General features: G+C 36.4%; 2 protein-coding genes across 2 annotated transcripts in view; one reads left to right on the top strand and one right to left on the bottom strand.

Annotated features, from left to right (window-relative positions):
- Positions 1-2,496: 2,496 nt before the first annotated feature.
- On the bottom strand, positions 2,497-8,214 carry LOC144435425 (pseudouridylate synthase PUS7L-like). The gene is made up of 7 exons (XM_078124024.1): positions 7,879-8,214; positions 7,269-7,716; positions 6,802-6,961; positions 6,039-6,246; positions 5,213-5,314; positions 3,966-4,352; positions 2,497-2,991 (listed from the first exon to the last, which is right to left on the bottom strand). Exons 1-7 carry the CDS (start codon positions 8,212-8,214, stop codon positions 2,497-2,499), a joined length of 2,136 nt encoding a protein of 711 aa, XP_077980150.1.
- Positions 8,215-9,167: 953 nt separating this feature from the next.
- LOC144435415 (cilia- and flagella-associated protein 54-like) overlaps positions 9,168-16,610 on the top strand; it is a 70,575-nt gene continuing 63,132 nt past the window's right edge. The window contains exons 1-8 of the mRNA XM_078124014.1: positions 9,168-9,352; positions 9,766-9,871; positions 10,607-10,750; positions 12,108-12,279; positions 13,078-13,136; positions 13,396-13,539; positions 13,977-14,090; positions 14,533-14,634. Of these exons, the coding sequence (XP_077980140.1) occupies positions 9,168-9,352; positions 9,766-9,871; positions 10,607-10,750; positions 12,108-12,279; positions 13,078-13,136; positions 13,396-13,539; positions 13,977-14,090; positions 14,533-14,634 (1,026 nt within the window). The remainder of the gene's footprint in view (positions 9,353-9,765; positions 9,872-10,606; positions 10,751-12,107; positions 12,280-13,077; positions 13,137-13,395; positions 13,540-13,976; positions 14,091-14,532; positions 14,635-16,610) is intronic.

Here is a 16,610-nt window from a genome sequence, read left to right as displayed (position 1 = left end):
AGTTATTTTTATCATACATTACATGTACAAAAATGCACAGGAACTAGACTAACTATGTACATGGACATTGATTATCCAATATCTAGACACAGGCTGAGTCAGGCACAGTGTTTGTCATATATTATTTCAAAGTGTCCTAAATTGGTTATATTTGTGCACAATTCAACCTGTTCAGGTCAATGGAGGAACAGATTTTAGAGCCAGTAAATCTGAAGGTATTTCATTTCTTATTACATGTACAGCTACACATGCAAGTTTTTCTACAAGATGACACAATGCAACTCATGGAGTGCAATAGCGAAAAGTCATTTCTAACAAATAACTGTTGCTTAAAGGTGGCCATGGTGCAGTGTTGTGACACCATACCATACATATTGGATGTATCAAGAGACAGAGTTTATGTTATATTTGAATGTATATTTATAGCTGTTTGTTTATGGTTTATTTTATGCACATACATTTTTTTTAATAGCTCGCACAGTGCCCTCAAGCGGCAGCATAGTGGCTCAACTAGTACGCATGCGTATCCTATATACGATGCAACATGTTTTTGGTGGTTATACCCAAGGATGCATTGCGGTACAATGACTACGCATGTGCATCCTATAAACGATGTGCAATATCTCCACACTGAGGGCGCTATCTATGATATCATCGTGAGGCAGCTGGTCACAAATGAATCTACCCAGTTGTGCGAGCTTAGGGGCTTTGGCCTAGTTATGATATTATATGTATGGACATTTAATTACAGGAGCGTGGCTCATGATTTTGTTGAAAACAAGGTGACCTCCCCTTTATTCTCTTCGCAAAAATGATGACCCCCTTATTTGAGTCCCAAATTGAGGTGACCCCCCCCCCCCCCCAAGCTGCTGATCGCTCCCTTAGCATATCTATGTACACGTTAGTGGCTGTACAAAAGGCGATAGATGTGTCCAAAAGAGGTTTATTTGTTCACTGTTTACACTGATGATGATGGTCGATGTTCAGCAATCCATGAATAGCAAGGAAACCATATTTTCAAACAAAAACATCGTAACTGTACAGGTTGATGATGTTTACAAATAATTCAAAGTAGTTCCGACCATATTACTCTAGTGTGACGTCAAAGTACAGTAATATGAAATGTATGGCTTTCATATTACTATACTTTGACGTCACACCCTGGGAATATGAGGGTCTATGCATATAATAAACTGTAAAATACTAATTCATTACATTTTCTTACCATGTTAAATTTACAGCTTCGCGTAAGTTTACCTTGTATTGATACACCTTATGATGGACAATTCTAAAGTCATAATATCTAACAACATAATTTTAAAAATTGCCCTGTGGCAGCTGGTGCATTGAGTAGATTTTGTTGCCTGCTGGTGGTAGTGCATGTTACTCCTATTGTGCATGAGCTAATCACTGGCATCTTCTTTGCATCGGTAAAATCCAAGATCTGAGTGTTCAGGGACTGAGATCTCAAAACATATAATTTTCCTATTTTTAGATTTTACAGTGCTTCCAACCAATGGATAAACAATGAACTACTGCAACATATTGATACATTACCAAAGTCAACTTTGTTCTTTTGTACAAAATTTAGTTGGGTCTAATCAAAGAGGTGTCACAATTGTGCCTGTACTGATAACTTCAATCATAACAAATTTCAAAGTTGGCACCTTTTAAGGTTTTACAGTTATTGTTATACATCATTCCATACATCTAGCTGTGATGATGTCATCCAATAGACAGGGTTTATTTGGCAACAATGAATAACTGTACACCTGTGTGGTGGCGCTATCAAATTAAACTGTTATTCAACTTTGCCACTGTGTGGGCAATATTGTGACTACTATAGCTAAATCTACATCAATGCATGAGGACAAGTCCAGTAATGCAGCTGTGTGTTACAATACTTCATTTGTCATACATAGATCATTCTTGTAAGCCAGAGCACATACTTCTGCTGAAGCAACGAAATCTTGGACAGTGCCGTAAAAGAGGCTGTGGTTTACGATGATGACTTTGATTAGGAGCACTATAAATGTTGGATTACAGTGTTGTATACGTATACCAAACTTCTATCTTTAGGTGACTATCGCACTCACAAAAGAAATTCTAAATATTGCCTTTCTTATGACAAATCCACCAGGTATATGGATGTCATCTACAATGTAGGTATCTCACCTTATACCATGCACAGGCCAGGTTTAACTCTGGTCATTCTACATCACAACACGTGCGTCTATGTCATGGCAACAAATGTCTAAAAAGTATGTCATTGATTCTGGTGGGATTGAAATATGAGTCAAAACGCTCAAAAGTGACATATGATTACTTTTCTTGATTGTTTTTATATATTACTCGCGATGGTCTAATTATATTATCCCCAATATTTTTCTTCATTCATCCGGAAAATGCTCATGATCTAAGGGTTGTCATTACTCGTCTAGTGACTCGAAAAATATTGGGGAATAATATCTAATAATATCCATGGTATTTGCAAGATCAGTCCTGATAAGATAAAATCTCTCGTAAACAAACTGTTGCATAAGAGGATGGCCGAAGACTAAATGAAATCTTTATTGCTGTAGTAACAGACTTATTGCTTAAGCTGTCTCTTTCATTTCTGTAATTAGCAACATTAACTTGGTTCTTTTCCTCAGCTTCATCCGTATCTATGTCAACATCAAGACTGTCACTTTTTAACACTTCTTCCATTTTGCTTGGGTTATCCTTGGCGACTTCACACTTATCTTCAACAAAGTCCCATGTTAGATTCCATGGCAACGCAATCAGTTTCCTATAATCACCTGAAATGTTCATCTTAAGAGATGGGATCCTGAATTGTTCAAACTTGAGACTATCTGATTCAAAAAATTGATGGTACTTCTCACGAATACAGTGTGCTGGCATGGTGATGTTGTTGCCAGGCAATGGTAAGACAACATCCATAATGGAATATCGATCGGTTTTGATATCTTCAACAGTTGCATGACACACCTAACACAGTGGAAAAAAAATAACAAAGAAGTGATTGCTATCAGTGTTAACAATTGAAGGAAGTCTGAAGAACAATTTTTCAACAAACCTCCTTTAGAGGTCAGCTCTATGACTATGCATGGGCTTGTCAGGAAAGATCAAATCTCAATGCTTTTTAGTAAGTTAAACAGCTTGTGTGTTATATTTTATTAGGCCATTTACAAACAGTCTAGGCATACTTCTTTGTGATATCTAAAGCAACAATAAAAAAAAATGTTTGTTTTTGATAACATGACTTCAGAAAATAGTTTAGGTAGGTCGGGATTTAATTTAATTTTACATTATTTGTTTAATTACTTCAACCCAAAGATAAGATACTCATTGGTCACAATACTTCCATAACAGTTAATGAGGTGTACAAGAAGTTAATGAAGATAATTATGAAGTAGTAGAACACAATAAATAAGTCTAAGTTATGTAGACTGTGCTGAAAAGTCATTGTTTCTCTCAGGAATGTGATTAAAAAAAAGATTAACCAAAGACACTAGTACTTTGGCAAGAAAATCTACAGGGAAATAGAAGTAATTTTGCCTTTTTGTCATATAAAAAATATTTAGGGTCAGCGGCCTAAACTTAGGGTCAGTTAATAGGTTATCTGAAACACAGTATTTTTTATTTGGCACCTAATACCTAACAGACTACTCCTTGTAGGTGTTTCTGTACTTTCCACACTGGGATGAACCCACAACCATGTTTCTGTACTTTCCACACTGGAATGAACCAACAACCATAATCCGTGTACATCACTGGATTTGTAGCTACAATAGTGCTTGTCTACTTACAGTTACCATAGGCTACTGCATCGTTACAGATCTAACTACATAGATAGGCAAAACCAACTATGACAAAGCATGGTATCTAAACTTACCTTGTTGTTACTAGGCAAAACCAACCGTGACAAAATGACATGTGCAACGCATGGTAACTAAACTTACCTTTTTGTTACTGCCTTCCTTAACTTCAACTAGATCACCTTCCACCACTCGATATCCATAAGTCTGTATTCTGTGAGTTGCCATGTGATTCCATACCAGACTACAATAGCTATGTACATAAAGGAGTCGCATAGAATGAGGTATAGCCATCAACGCCTTGCTGCAGCCTTCTTCACTTTGACCATGTCTGTGTAACGCCTTTAGTATCATACACTCTCTACTTTTATAACCTGGCATCAGTGCTAGAGTCTCTTTGGCATTGTGGGAGGTCTGCCAGTGTCGTTTGGCATGGTTCACTGGATTGTTGCCATGGTTCCCTGGGTCGTTGCTATGAGTTACTGAGTTGTTGTCACCATCAGGATGGAAAAACAAGTCTATTGCCGCCTTCTACTCAACAATGATAAATGGCAAATGGAAAAAAAAAATGAGTTCGAATAAAAGGACAAGTCCAAGTCTGGTTAAAACTTCTGCCTTACTTGAATCCCAAAAAATGTCAAAGTTTATTACCTACAAATAAAAGCTATTTTTTTTATAAAAGAGGAAAATGGTTGACTGTAAGAGATGCAATGTTGTTACACCCTCATTGGCCTACCCTGAGAGGGGTATCTGATGGGTAAGGGTGCACTGACAGGATGTATCTTACAGACTAGGAAACATACTGACAGTACACTTCTTAAATGAGCATAGAAAAGGATTACCCTCAGTCTGTTCTCATTATTGAATCTCTGTATGGGAAGTAGATTTCAAAAGTCCTATCTTGAATCTGTGTCAATGGCACTACAACACTGAGTGCCATTACAGGGTTGTAGTTTTAAAGGGGAATGCCACTGCACAAAATGAATATTCATGACTCCTAAGTGCTTATTCCCTTCAGCGTAAAACATCTCATGAATACTTATTGTTCACCCACGAATAATCATTTCTGCTCACTTCCATGAGGCAATCTTGCCCAAAGATACCCTACAGAGGCAGAAGATCAACTTGATTTTTCGCTGAAATTACAAGTATTTGTATGTGATGTAAAATCATGAAATGATTCTCCAGAACCCATAGTTTATGAAAATGTCTCTATCTCCTGGAGTGGCGTTCCCCTTTAATACTGAGTCAATGGCAGTATTGTTCATGCACTGTAGGTGATGAGTTGAAACACAAAGTAGTTGAGACATGGTGTATGAACTCATTAATTGCAATTAGCAGTGTCACCTAACTACAAGTTGTTTGTATTTGTCTCTGTGGTAAAAACTCACCATGTTTCCTTGTAGTAAGGCTAGTCCTATGCGATCTGCTGTAGCTGAACTCTCAGTTGAACCAAACCGTTGTCTACCATAGTAATTTACAAACCCTCTTTTCTGTCAATTGAATAAAGAGATCTTGTGTGTGTGTCGGTGTGTCTATGATTACCTTGGAATTTAAACTTTAAATATTAAGACAACAAAGAGATCATTGACCTAACTGACTGACTAACTAAAGTAGTCAGGGAATAACTAGCAAGTGTAATTAAATAACTGACTAGCTAACTAGCTAACTAACTAGCTAGCTGGCGAACTAATTCCCTAACTACATACCTACCTACCTAACTGGCGAACTAGCTAACTAACTAACTAACTAACTAACTACATTGTAACTAACTAACCAACTAACTAACTGACTGACTGACTAACTAACGAACTAACCAGGTTGGCTGTCCGACTGACTGACTGACTGACTGACTGACTGACTGACTGACTGACTGACTGACTGACTGACTGACTAAGTAACAAATTAACTTACTGACTATTGCACACAACAAACTAACAGGTTGGCTGGTTGGCTGGTTGTCTGTCTGTCTGTCTGTCTGACTGACTGACTGACTGACTGACTGACTAACACACTACTGTACGCAATACACCCGGCCCCACCAACAAACCTAGTGGTATATTCTAACACTTCAAAAACCATGAGATAAAAGATAAAGCTACAGAGCTAATATACAGCCAAATAAAACAACTTACATACTTTTCCCCAAGGTATTAAATTATGAACCATTTGTGAGAATAAAAGGAATTAATTTGTATAAAATACTATGTAGTATACCTGTAAATTGTTGACAGCAAGTGATATGATGCCCTGCATATCACCATCCTGTGAAGTATCGCACATATCATCATATCTTTTCACATCTCTTACTATGATATTAAAATGATTGCCACCCAGTTTTCCTAGTTGTAAAGGACCAGAACATCTTTGGATATTTCCTATGGTAATGTTCTTTAAGGCTCTGTTGGTACTGGCAGCTTGTAACCTATAGCAACAACACAGTAGTTGAGGTCACCATGTGGTTTAATGTAGGTCAATCTCAATAGTTTTAATTATAGCCTCAAAATAGACATAGTGATATAGTCAATCTCATGACTAATTATTCCAATCTTAATTGGACTTTATTTTCATCCACCATACTGACTAGTAAACACTTGAAGTTCAACATTGACCTTTGTGGAGTCTCGTTTCAAACTGTGTGATCAAATGACAAGTAACTGCTTATGACATAAACCCACTGTAGGTGACATGGGACACCTACAGAGGGGGCTGTTCGGGGGGGGGGGGGGGGGAATTAAAACTGTGTTGGTACTGCCAGACCCATACTACTGGTGAAATCACATCTCTCTGACTCAATCTTTGATGAAATGACTACCGTAGTAAACACTCTGAGCTGAGTATGGCACTGACTTTGGTGAAGCCACTTCTCTTGATTCTCAATTGGTAAAGTTATTAATTATTACATTGACCTTGATGGAGTCTTGTCTCTGACTCTCTGATGTAAAGATCTGTAAATACGGTTGTCATGACATTGACCTACCTCGATGGAGAGACATTTCTAATAACCATGGCTTGTGTAGTTATGGCTTTCTTGTCTTTCATTCCTGCATAACTGACCTGGGAAGGATGGGTATTTGTTGCCATGGCAATTTTCTGAATTGCATCCAGGGTTTCAGTGTCTTCCTTTTTCATTATGAAGGCTGTGTGCATGAACAGTACAAATGAAATACTACTACAATTGTTCATTGATAGATCTGTGCATTATTATTAATGTGTAGAGAGTATGAGATATCTAAATTTGTACATTCATGATGTCATATAGGTGAAGGTTGGAGTATATTGTTCCAATTTAAAGGGTAGAAGACTAAATAAACAACACAGGGACCATTTGGAAAACAATGGAAAACCTGAACTAGACACTCACACAGAAAAAATATATATTTTAATATATATTTAAGTATAGGTTCAAACATGCAAAAATCATGTATACATTATTGTAACTCTTACCAGTGTACTCCAACATCTGATTATTTCCACCAGGAAATTTTCTTTTTGTTCCCTTTCTCTGGAATTTGTCTCTGAACCTCACCACAATGGAGGTTTCTTCATCTGGTGATTTTGATTTGAAATTGCCAACAAATGTCTTGGTTTCAACCATCGAACCAAAATGTTTAGCTACCAGTCTGTGAATGGCAGTCCTTTTCTCTTTGCAGTCACCGACCTTTAAATGTAAAGACGTGTTTCCTTCTTTAGAATCTATGAATTGAAATAAGTTATTTATCTGTTGAGGACTGAGATAATCTCTATAATCCAGATAAAGTGGATCAAGAGAAACTATTACTTCACTTCCTGCCTGACCCTCTTGTCTCTTGGTAATAGTTCTCATGTGTGGGTAGAGTTGTTTGACACAGTGGTGGAGTTTTGATCTCACATCTTTGCTTTCGAATACTCCAAGCGACAAGTTATTATTATCATCATCATCATCATCATCATCATCATCATCATCATCATCATCATCACCAGCTTGATCCTGGTCGCCTTGGTGATAAGTAGCACCATGACAATGACTATGATGCTCAGAGAATGTTTTCAATTTCTTTACAATTTCTTCACTCACACAGTCACTCAAAATATGATTGAGGTCAGTGTTATTCTTTGCTTGCCATTTTTGTTCAGGTTTTCTTTTCCATGTTTCTTCCTTTTCCATACCTTTTTCCAAGTCTGGCTTGTTGTCGTTCTGCCAATTTTCTGTGGTTGTACATGTAGATGTTTCATCCTGTATACCAGCTAGCAAACTGACTGGTTTTCCATCGACATCTAACTCGGTAACACAGAAATCTTGGTATCTTTCTTTCACCTTTCCTGAAATTCTGTCATGGTCAGATAGCATACACACGATGCCAAAGTTTGCTGTAGCTGTACCAATGGTAGTGTATGCCGGTTGTTCTGACATGATACTTCCCAGGTTAGTATTACAGACACATGTACTGCAAGGAAATAATGCAGATCGTTAGGATGGTTAAAAGTTGTTGCACCTTTCCAACTGACTTTCATATAAGTAAGAAAAGTGAAAACCTTCCATACATGTAAGGGCCATGTCTCATTGTCTCTCCTTCTTTTAAAAGTTTTTTCATATCTCATTTCTGTGGAAAGTTATGTACCACTGTTCTAACACTAACAGAATGGATGACTACAAACTGAATATCACGCCCATAGCGACAATTTTGGGGTGTGATCTTTCCTAGCTATTCTGCGTATGCACAAACATGTTTGCTAAGCCTTTGGTCTTACACTTATCATACTAGTCCTGCTTGCATGTGGAGTAAGTCGTCCCTTCCCTCTGTGAACGAAACGCGTGCACCGTCTGCAAGCAGGACTTATTGCTTCTGATTCCTGATCCTGTGGCCTGCATATCATCCGGATCCTTATGCATTTACCACAGCTGTTTTTTATAATGTCAAAAATACAAAGACACCATTTCGATTTAACTTCGTATTATCTTAAAATAGCATCCTATTAATATCTCATCGCTATGCAAGAAACAGTAAATTATTAAATCGACCGCTTTTAGGTTTACAGGCGGAAGGCAAATTTGAAACACACTGACCCCACAAATGAAGCAGTCGGCAACTTCCGGTAGGTGTCGAAAACGAGGTAGGGGTAACCCAGGAGAAACTATTTTTCAGCAGGAATGTTTGAATAATGCACACATCGTTTTAATTTTTTTGCACACACAGTTTGCATTATATCCTCATTTGAGAGATATTTACTGTTATTGATAACTCATAAATCCATAAAGAACAATATATCATCCCAGAAACTCATGATCAATCTTACCATATTACATCACCATCCCTAATATTAGATATGTAATAGTTTCGTCCTAGCAACTCGTTTGTTGGTAAAATGGCGGCCGTCCTGCAGCATAAAGCTGCACAATCTGTGAGACCGCAGCCTTCAACGTATTATACCGACAAAAAGAATCCAGTAATTGCCGCATTTGAAGATGAATGCAAACTGTTTATTCAATTTACGAAAAAGAAAGTGGCACCAGGATACAAGAGGAAGTATGACGAGGCCAGCTCACGAGCGTAAGTTTAGTCACACAACAGTCCACTTACACTGCTAGCTCAGCAATGATCTCGTTCATATCAATCATGTAATTTTGCGATTCAGTTTACATTCTGTGTATGGGACTTGCATGTTTTAATTTTGTGCAAACTACTATATATTTCATAACGTGCTTTCAGGACAATAATTTTATTATTTGTATTTAATTTTACCTCTCTATCACGAGGTGATGCACCTGAAAATTGTGAAATACGTACTACTCTGTTGGTCTTGCACCTTCTATAGTACAAAATGTGAGTCGTTACTCAAAATACTCGAAAAGTTATGTAAGTTGTAACCGTTACATTAAAATGTAGTGTTGTTATGAAAGTGTTAATATTTTTTGTTGATAAACCCACTAATGACCGTGTCATTGCTTTACTTAATTCAACAGCGCAGACACACTGTTTGGTTTGTGGAATAAATATGAATCCAGACTACCAAGAATGTTGTACCTCACAAGACTTATTGAAATGGGAGACTTTTTGGTCTCAGTCAAAGTAAGTAGTGTTATTGTTGTCACAAGTGATACTGAATAATTTAGATGTATGTAGGCGAGTTTTAGAATTATACAATTATTACATATTTTTCGAAAGAAATTATTGCATTTGAGCTCATGACCACGTTGATATTATTTGTGAATGATTGGAAATTTATTTCTATAACAATTATTTCAGATGAAAATTATTAATTAAAACAATTAGATGTTATTCCCCAATATTTTTCTTTGTTCAGTCAATGAAAATACGAGTGACCTAAGGGGGCTTGTCACTATGAGTTGCTAGGTGAGTAGTGACAATCCTTAAGTCAAGCGTGTTTTCCAGCGGAATGAATAAAAATATTGGAGAATAGCATGATTATACCAGCACCAGTAATATGAAAGAAAAATCGAGGACAGTAGTGACAATTTTGAACGTTTTGACTCATATTTTGAACACAGTAGAACTAGTGATGTAGACACACATTGTCATGACGTAAAAACGACCAGCGTATATATTCCATATTTTTTGTTTAACTTAGCTTGTGCGTGGTATAAGTTGCTATACCTTGGCAAAGTTATATGAAAGAACATTGGACATCTCATATCATGGTATACATTAATGAAGAATTATCTGAATACCTTATCTTAGTAAGGCAATTATCAAAAAAAGTCAACAAGCTTCTAAGCATGTGGAAAAAAATGATTACATATATATATAATTATAATTTATATATTGTCTCTTTTTGTCACACAGGAATATAACATGGCCCTGTGGCAGTGTTATGGCCGCTACCTAGACCAGTTTGGTGATAGACACATTGAAGATATCACTGATATTGAAACTGTCAAGGAAATCTTCTTCCCTGGTGGGATGGAAAATGAAAAAGCAAGTTTAACAGTAAGTGAAAACAATGACTTTGACAGTATGCCATATGCCAGTTAGCTAATAGCTAGATAAAAAAGGTTGATGGTTTAGCCACTAGGAGCACTGTTCACAAGACGTTTTGGGGCCGGAAGTGATGGCCAACTTAGTTGAGTATTGTGGCATTTGAAGAGACAGCAACCACAAAGTTACCACTTATTCTCCAGCATGTTCTCTGTAATGTTTTATGAGTGACTAGCAGTTAGCAAAACATACCTAACCACTACTGTAACTTGTAAGGTTTACAAAAAGACTGTTTGGTTCCAGTGACAGAACCAACCATAAGTTTATCACACCGACCCTAAACTTTTTTTATGTATTCAAGAAAAAAATAATAAAATTGTGAAAATTGTGAAATCTCGCAAGAAATAATGGATGCGGAAATTGACATCAAACAATATAAACCTGTTCTTTCAATCTGTAATAGCTGTACATCTTTGAATAGTCATCTTTGGAATGATAGCAAAAATTCAAAAAAATCAAAATGTCAGTTAGGATAGCTGGGGCGCATTTGATTTGCCCAAACATGATTGTGATTAATCTGACATCATTTCTCGAAACGAGGTTGTAAAGAAAACGCTCAATCACGATTACGATTACTTACATGTAAACATTTTAAAAAAGTTTCTCACATTTCCGATAAATTAAATGATTTTACATCGTCAAAATGATTACAATGATAACAAATTACCAATCTGACCGAACACAACTTATTTACATAATGTTTTCCGTCATTTCTAACTTGCTGTCAGCCACGGGCATGCGATCCCCCTATGATTACCTTGTCCGCCATCTTGTAATCACGTCAATCATGGTTCGGGGCATGATTACTATGATTACCAATCATGATTGTGATTGGTATTTATCAAACGCAAAATCATGATTGTAATTGATAAATCATGATTATGATTGTGCAAATCGAACGCGCCCCAGAATAGTGTAGTATCGATCATGGTTCAAATTTACAGGTAGGCTAATTAGAAAGGACCTCATGAAATGCTTCACATGTTTTGGTTTACCTGATTCCTATTTAACCAATCAGGGTGGACCTTCTGAAATGCTTCACATGTTTTGGTTTACCTGATTCCAAATTAACCAATCGGAGTGGAACTTGTGAAGTGCTTCACATGTTTTGGTTTACCTGATTCCAAATTAACCAATCAGAGTGGACATTGTGAAATGCTTCACATGTTTTGGTTTACCTGATTCCTATTTAACCAATCAGAGTGGACCTTGTGAAGTGCTTCACATGTTTTGGTTTACCTGATTCCTATTTAACCCTATAATGAAGGCAAAACTAAGTTATGTCTATGTAATGTTAATCTATTTACAGTTCCGTGCTTTGTATGGCAAGAGTATCTGTAACTACCAAGTAGTATTGATGACAGACCCTAAACTACAGAATACTGAATCTGTCACTAGAGGCATCAAGATTCTGTCCTTCCTCAGACTTATCACCCAGGTGGTTTTACCAAAGGAGGCACTCTGTTGGCTGGTATATAATGGTATGTACATTCTAAAGTTTACATATAATGGACATGCACACATCAAAATATACTTAGCATTGAATGTTTAGGTGTGTTAGATCAAGATAACCCACCCCATCTCCACCCGTGAAACTTGACATAACTTGTGATGTACATGACAAGAGTACAATGGAGGATTTTAATCGTCTGCTAACCAGACCAGAAACAGTAACACTTTGGCACAAAAATAACCAAATTTATCAAAATTTGAAATGTTTTGTGCTGCATTCCCATCATTATTATTGTGCATAAAGTTGCATTTCTGTCCAGCTTCTTTAAACTTGCCTTCAAGTATCTCCTAAGTTACACCTACCCTTCCAAAAAAAGGCTGTACGGGAAATTGTATTGTTGAATTTAAACTTTACGTTTATCATGATAGTAGAATTTTTTTCTGGTTCACTATCTGGTGGAATAAAGTTCACTTCATCAAGTGATTATATAAAAATTGTCTGCTGTTGTAGCAATGTGATATATAGATAATGTACCACTTAGTACTAGACCGACCCTCTTGTTGTGCTCAGAATTTGTTTTTCATTGATATGTGGAGATTCTAATCGGAAGTGTAGATAGAATGTAAGAATATGTTGTGTCATGCTGCCCTCACCGACCTGCTCAATATAAAGGGGTTGGTTGATGCGTGAGGGCGCCCCATCATGGCATTCCTTACAGACTATTAAAAGTGTAGACTGGTATTATGACAATGTGGATTTTAAGCTTGCATAAATCATTCTACATTGTACAGATAGTGATGAAGCCATGTAATAATTTCAATTACAGGTACCATTCACATCTATAGTGTATCCAGACATTTGATGACATTGGGACATTCAGCAAAGGTCAGTATTTGATTTCACATATCCAGTATTTCAACCCTTTATTTCCGTCACTAGTAGGTCTTACCACGTTTGGTGACCATGTTCAAGGACTTGGTGACATAGTGTTAGTAACCCTAATCTGGTAGAAATTTACATCCCTTGTACCATAATTTTGTGTGAGGAACATTGATTGGGAACCCTATAAAAATGCTTGGGGAACACAGGTAGATTTTCCTTACTTTACATTGTATACATAAATGACATTGTTCTGTCTCATTAGGTATTAGAGTATTTACTATGGGCATGTATGTGTATGGAGACATCTGTACCACTATTAACTGTCAAGTACCTACCCTGGAGAACAACCCTGTACACTGCTGTATGTCAATGTTACTATGACTGTAGAGCTGCACATCATGCGGAGGTAGGTTAAACTTAATCTTAACAATATAGAGAAGACCTGGCAAATCACCTAACTTCAATCTCCATGGATGCCATTCTCATGGAAGTATATGAAAGAGTAACACAGTCACACTCTGTGAGTTTCTTGGCCACTGTGTCATCCTTAATGAAATAAACATAGCTTTTTGAACTGGTGTAGCCATGAACCACTGGCAAGTGACAATAGGTGTACTAAATTATCATGGCCCTCATTTCTAGGTCAAAAACTGCTTTAAACAGCACTCCTAGTGGCCAAACTATACAATCTTTTGTTTTTCCAATAACCAGAATATGCGGTATTTAAAATAGAAAACTCATGTAATGATTGGAATTTGAATTCCGTGGTACTTGTTACATAACATACTTGAATGTTTAGTATATTGCAATTTGATAGATAACCAGTCTTTATGTTCGTTCCAGTCCTTTGCCAGGAGAGCACTGAACAAAGTGAATGAACTCAGCCAACTAGAAAAAATCAGTTCTGCTCCTCCAAGTCTAGAGGTTGAAGCTATCTTCAGACAGTCAGCTGTCAAGGTAAGTAGCTCTACAACCACTGGTGTCTTCCTAATATATTTTTTCTCTCTCAAAAAAGAAGCAAACTCTGGATAATTACAAGGTTATTTAAAGTGACCATGGTGACTGTCAAACATATATTTTGTAGACTTTTCAACTCAAAAGTTGTAGTGATATACATGTAAGTGTTCATATCATCTGCCAAAGTAATTTAACATGTTTCATGTAGATCAGTATTATTAAACAAACTTTACATACTAAATACAACAATATAATCTTATGTGAGTGTGGATAATAATGTCAACAATGATATATCCCTCTTTCAACACCATCTGCTCCCCTTTCATTTAGGGCCAGAACAACAAACCCTACAAAAAGTTAGATTCCAATAAAATAAAGACAGTGTCTATAAGCGTAATACATGATACATTATGTGTGTCTGTTGTTGTCATCATGTACTTAGATTGGTGTGATGGTGTACAAGAGAGTGGTATTTGATACACGGAAGAAGCCTAAAGGTTTGCTGAGACCCAAGACAAGAAGTAACTTGAAGGATGCCCAATCAGTGAGTAGATGTTTATAGCATGGAACTGGTATACAGAATGCATGTACTATTGGTAGTCTATATGAGTAGTAAGAGTGCATGTGAGACCTATGTATAGCAGTAGCAGTGCATAGATTTAACTTAAAAACAAACCAAGTACGGAATAATTGACTGGAAGTGGAGGGGGAGGGGGAGGGTGGGGGGGGCATGTTAAGACAATATTCTCAACCACTGCAATCACGTGAGATAACATTTCTACACCACTGCAATCACGTTATATTCCAAAACCTAGCTATTATCTGATCACATGCAGTGTGTCATGATTTTTTTTCTTAACACAAACAGCATTCCTTTGTAAGTGTGACTGATAAATCACAGTATCTCCTGCCACCACAGAATATCAACTTGTCACAACACATAGGATTTTTTCCTAACATAAAGCATTGTATTGTCGGCATGTCATGGATTTCTTGCCATGGCAACATTAAGCATTGTTTGGGAGTGACACTGTTGAAATCATGGTATCTCCTGCCAACACAGAATCTGCTTGTCACAACAACACACATCAATCATATCATGAATTTGATCAACATTTCATATCACTCATATCATAATATTATATGTACAATTTATGTCAGTCATATCGGAGTTTGCATGCATGTACATTTCATATATGAATCATATAGAACACATAAATGCCATGGCTTTATACTTTTACACAGATCATCTCATTATAATTGAATGCATGTACATTTTATTAATCACGATATGATTTTGCAATTTTCATAATTTCATGTACATTTCACATTAATAGAATCTGATATATATAACATTTATTCTGTTATTTATCACAATGTACCTACATGTATGCCAAGTGTCACTTTCACTTGCATAGAAGATACAACCCGCAAAAAAACTCCAGTGTGTTTGCTTGCTCATAGTAAGCAGCAATGAGACAATGTTCATACAAAGTCTAAGAGATACAATGTACTTTAAACGAATGCAGCGTCAATAACTTATCAAAGCATAAACACTACAGGAGCTAGGACCTCACAACTCTGTTGATAGAGTGCTACATTTTATTACAATTAAGTACGACTGTTAGTGTTACATTATAACTTCCACAGATATAAACAAACCGACAAAAGCATCGTCTGAACCTACACCAAAAGCACACGCTGATGTTTTTTGTATCAGATATATTGTTGTTTTTACCCTATTGTATCATTGCTAGAAGTCTTTCCTTAATCCACGTCATTCAAGCAAACACACTGGTGTATTATCACCGGTTGTATCAACCATACTGTTTGACATCAAGTACATTTCACATTCTAACTATATTTGTCCTCAAGCATTTGATATCATAATAGTTATTCATAATACATTTCAGCGGTTCACAAATACACATATTAATATTGAGTGAATGGTATGACTGATAGACTTGGCAGGCATCACATATCACTACATCAGACTGTACATGATATGCTGTAATTGACTGTCACTGAACATTGTGTCATATCCTGGTACAGTACAATCCGATTACATACAATTTGACATTGGAGCACACAACAGTTATAACTTGACATTTGGATTCAGTCATAGACTCACCACTGTTGATCACCAAGTCAGTCAATCAATCAATCAATCAGTCAGTCAGTCAGTCAGTCAGTCAGTCATTAACTCATTCATTCATTCACTCACTCACCAGACTCATTTTTAATAATAATTATCATTTTTCATACATTTTATCTTGATAAATATTGATGCATAGTTTTCATTCAATCTGATTAAAATCTGATTACAGAGTAGGCTCAAAGTGTATTTACTGGAAAAAATAAATTTGGAAATTTTCGGTCTGAAATATTTCATTGTATATATTCGGTATCCACCTTATCAAAAAACACTGTGGAGGCTGATATTACACATACATATATTGTATATATACTATTATGATAATACAAAATATTATGCAAATTTTATAAGTCATGACTTCAAAT

Source organism: Glandiceps talaboti, chromosome 1 (assembly GCF_964340395.1).
Source record: "Glandiceps talaboti chromosome 1, keGlaTala1.1, whole genome shotgun sequence".
Lineage (NCBI taxonomy): Eukaryota > Metazoa > Hemichordata > Enteropneusta > Spengelidae > Glandiceps > Glandiceps talaboti.
Note: the sequence above shows the minus strand (reverse complement) of the source record. Positions and strands in the feature narration are given on the sequence as shown.

Excerpts from the sequence above, each read along its gene's own strand:
- LOC144435425 (XM_078124024.1), bottom strand. The coding sequence starts at position 8,214 with ATGTCAGAACAACCGGCATACACTACCATTGGTACAGCTACAGCAAAC. Across the intron at positions 6,962-7,268 it reads TCAGATGTTGGAGTACACTG|CCTTCATAATGAAAAAGGAA; the intron begins GTAAGAGTTACA and ends TCATGCACACAG. Across the intron at positions 2,992-3,965 it reads AGGAAGGCAGTAACAAAAAG|GTGTGTCATGCAACTGTTGA; the intron begins GTAAGTTTAGTT and ends CCACTGTGTTAG.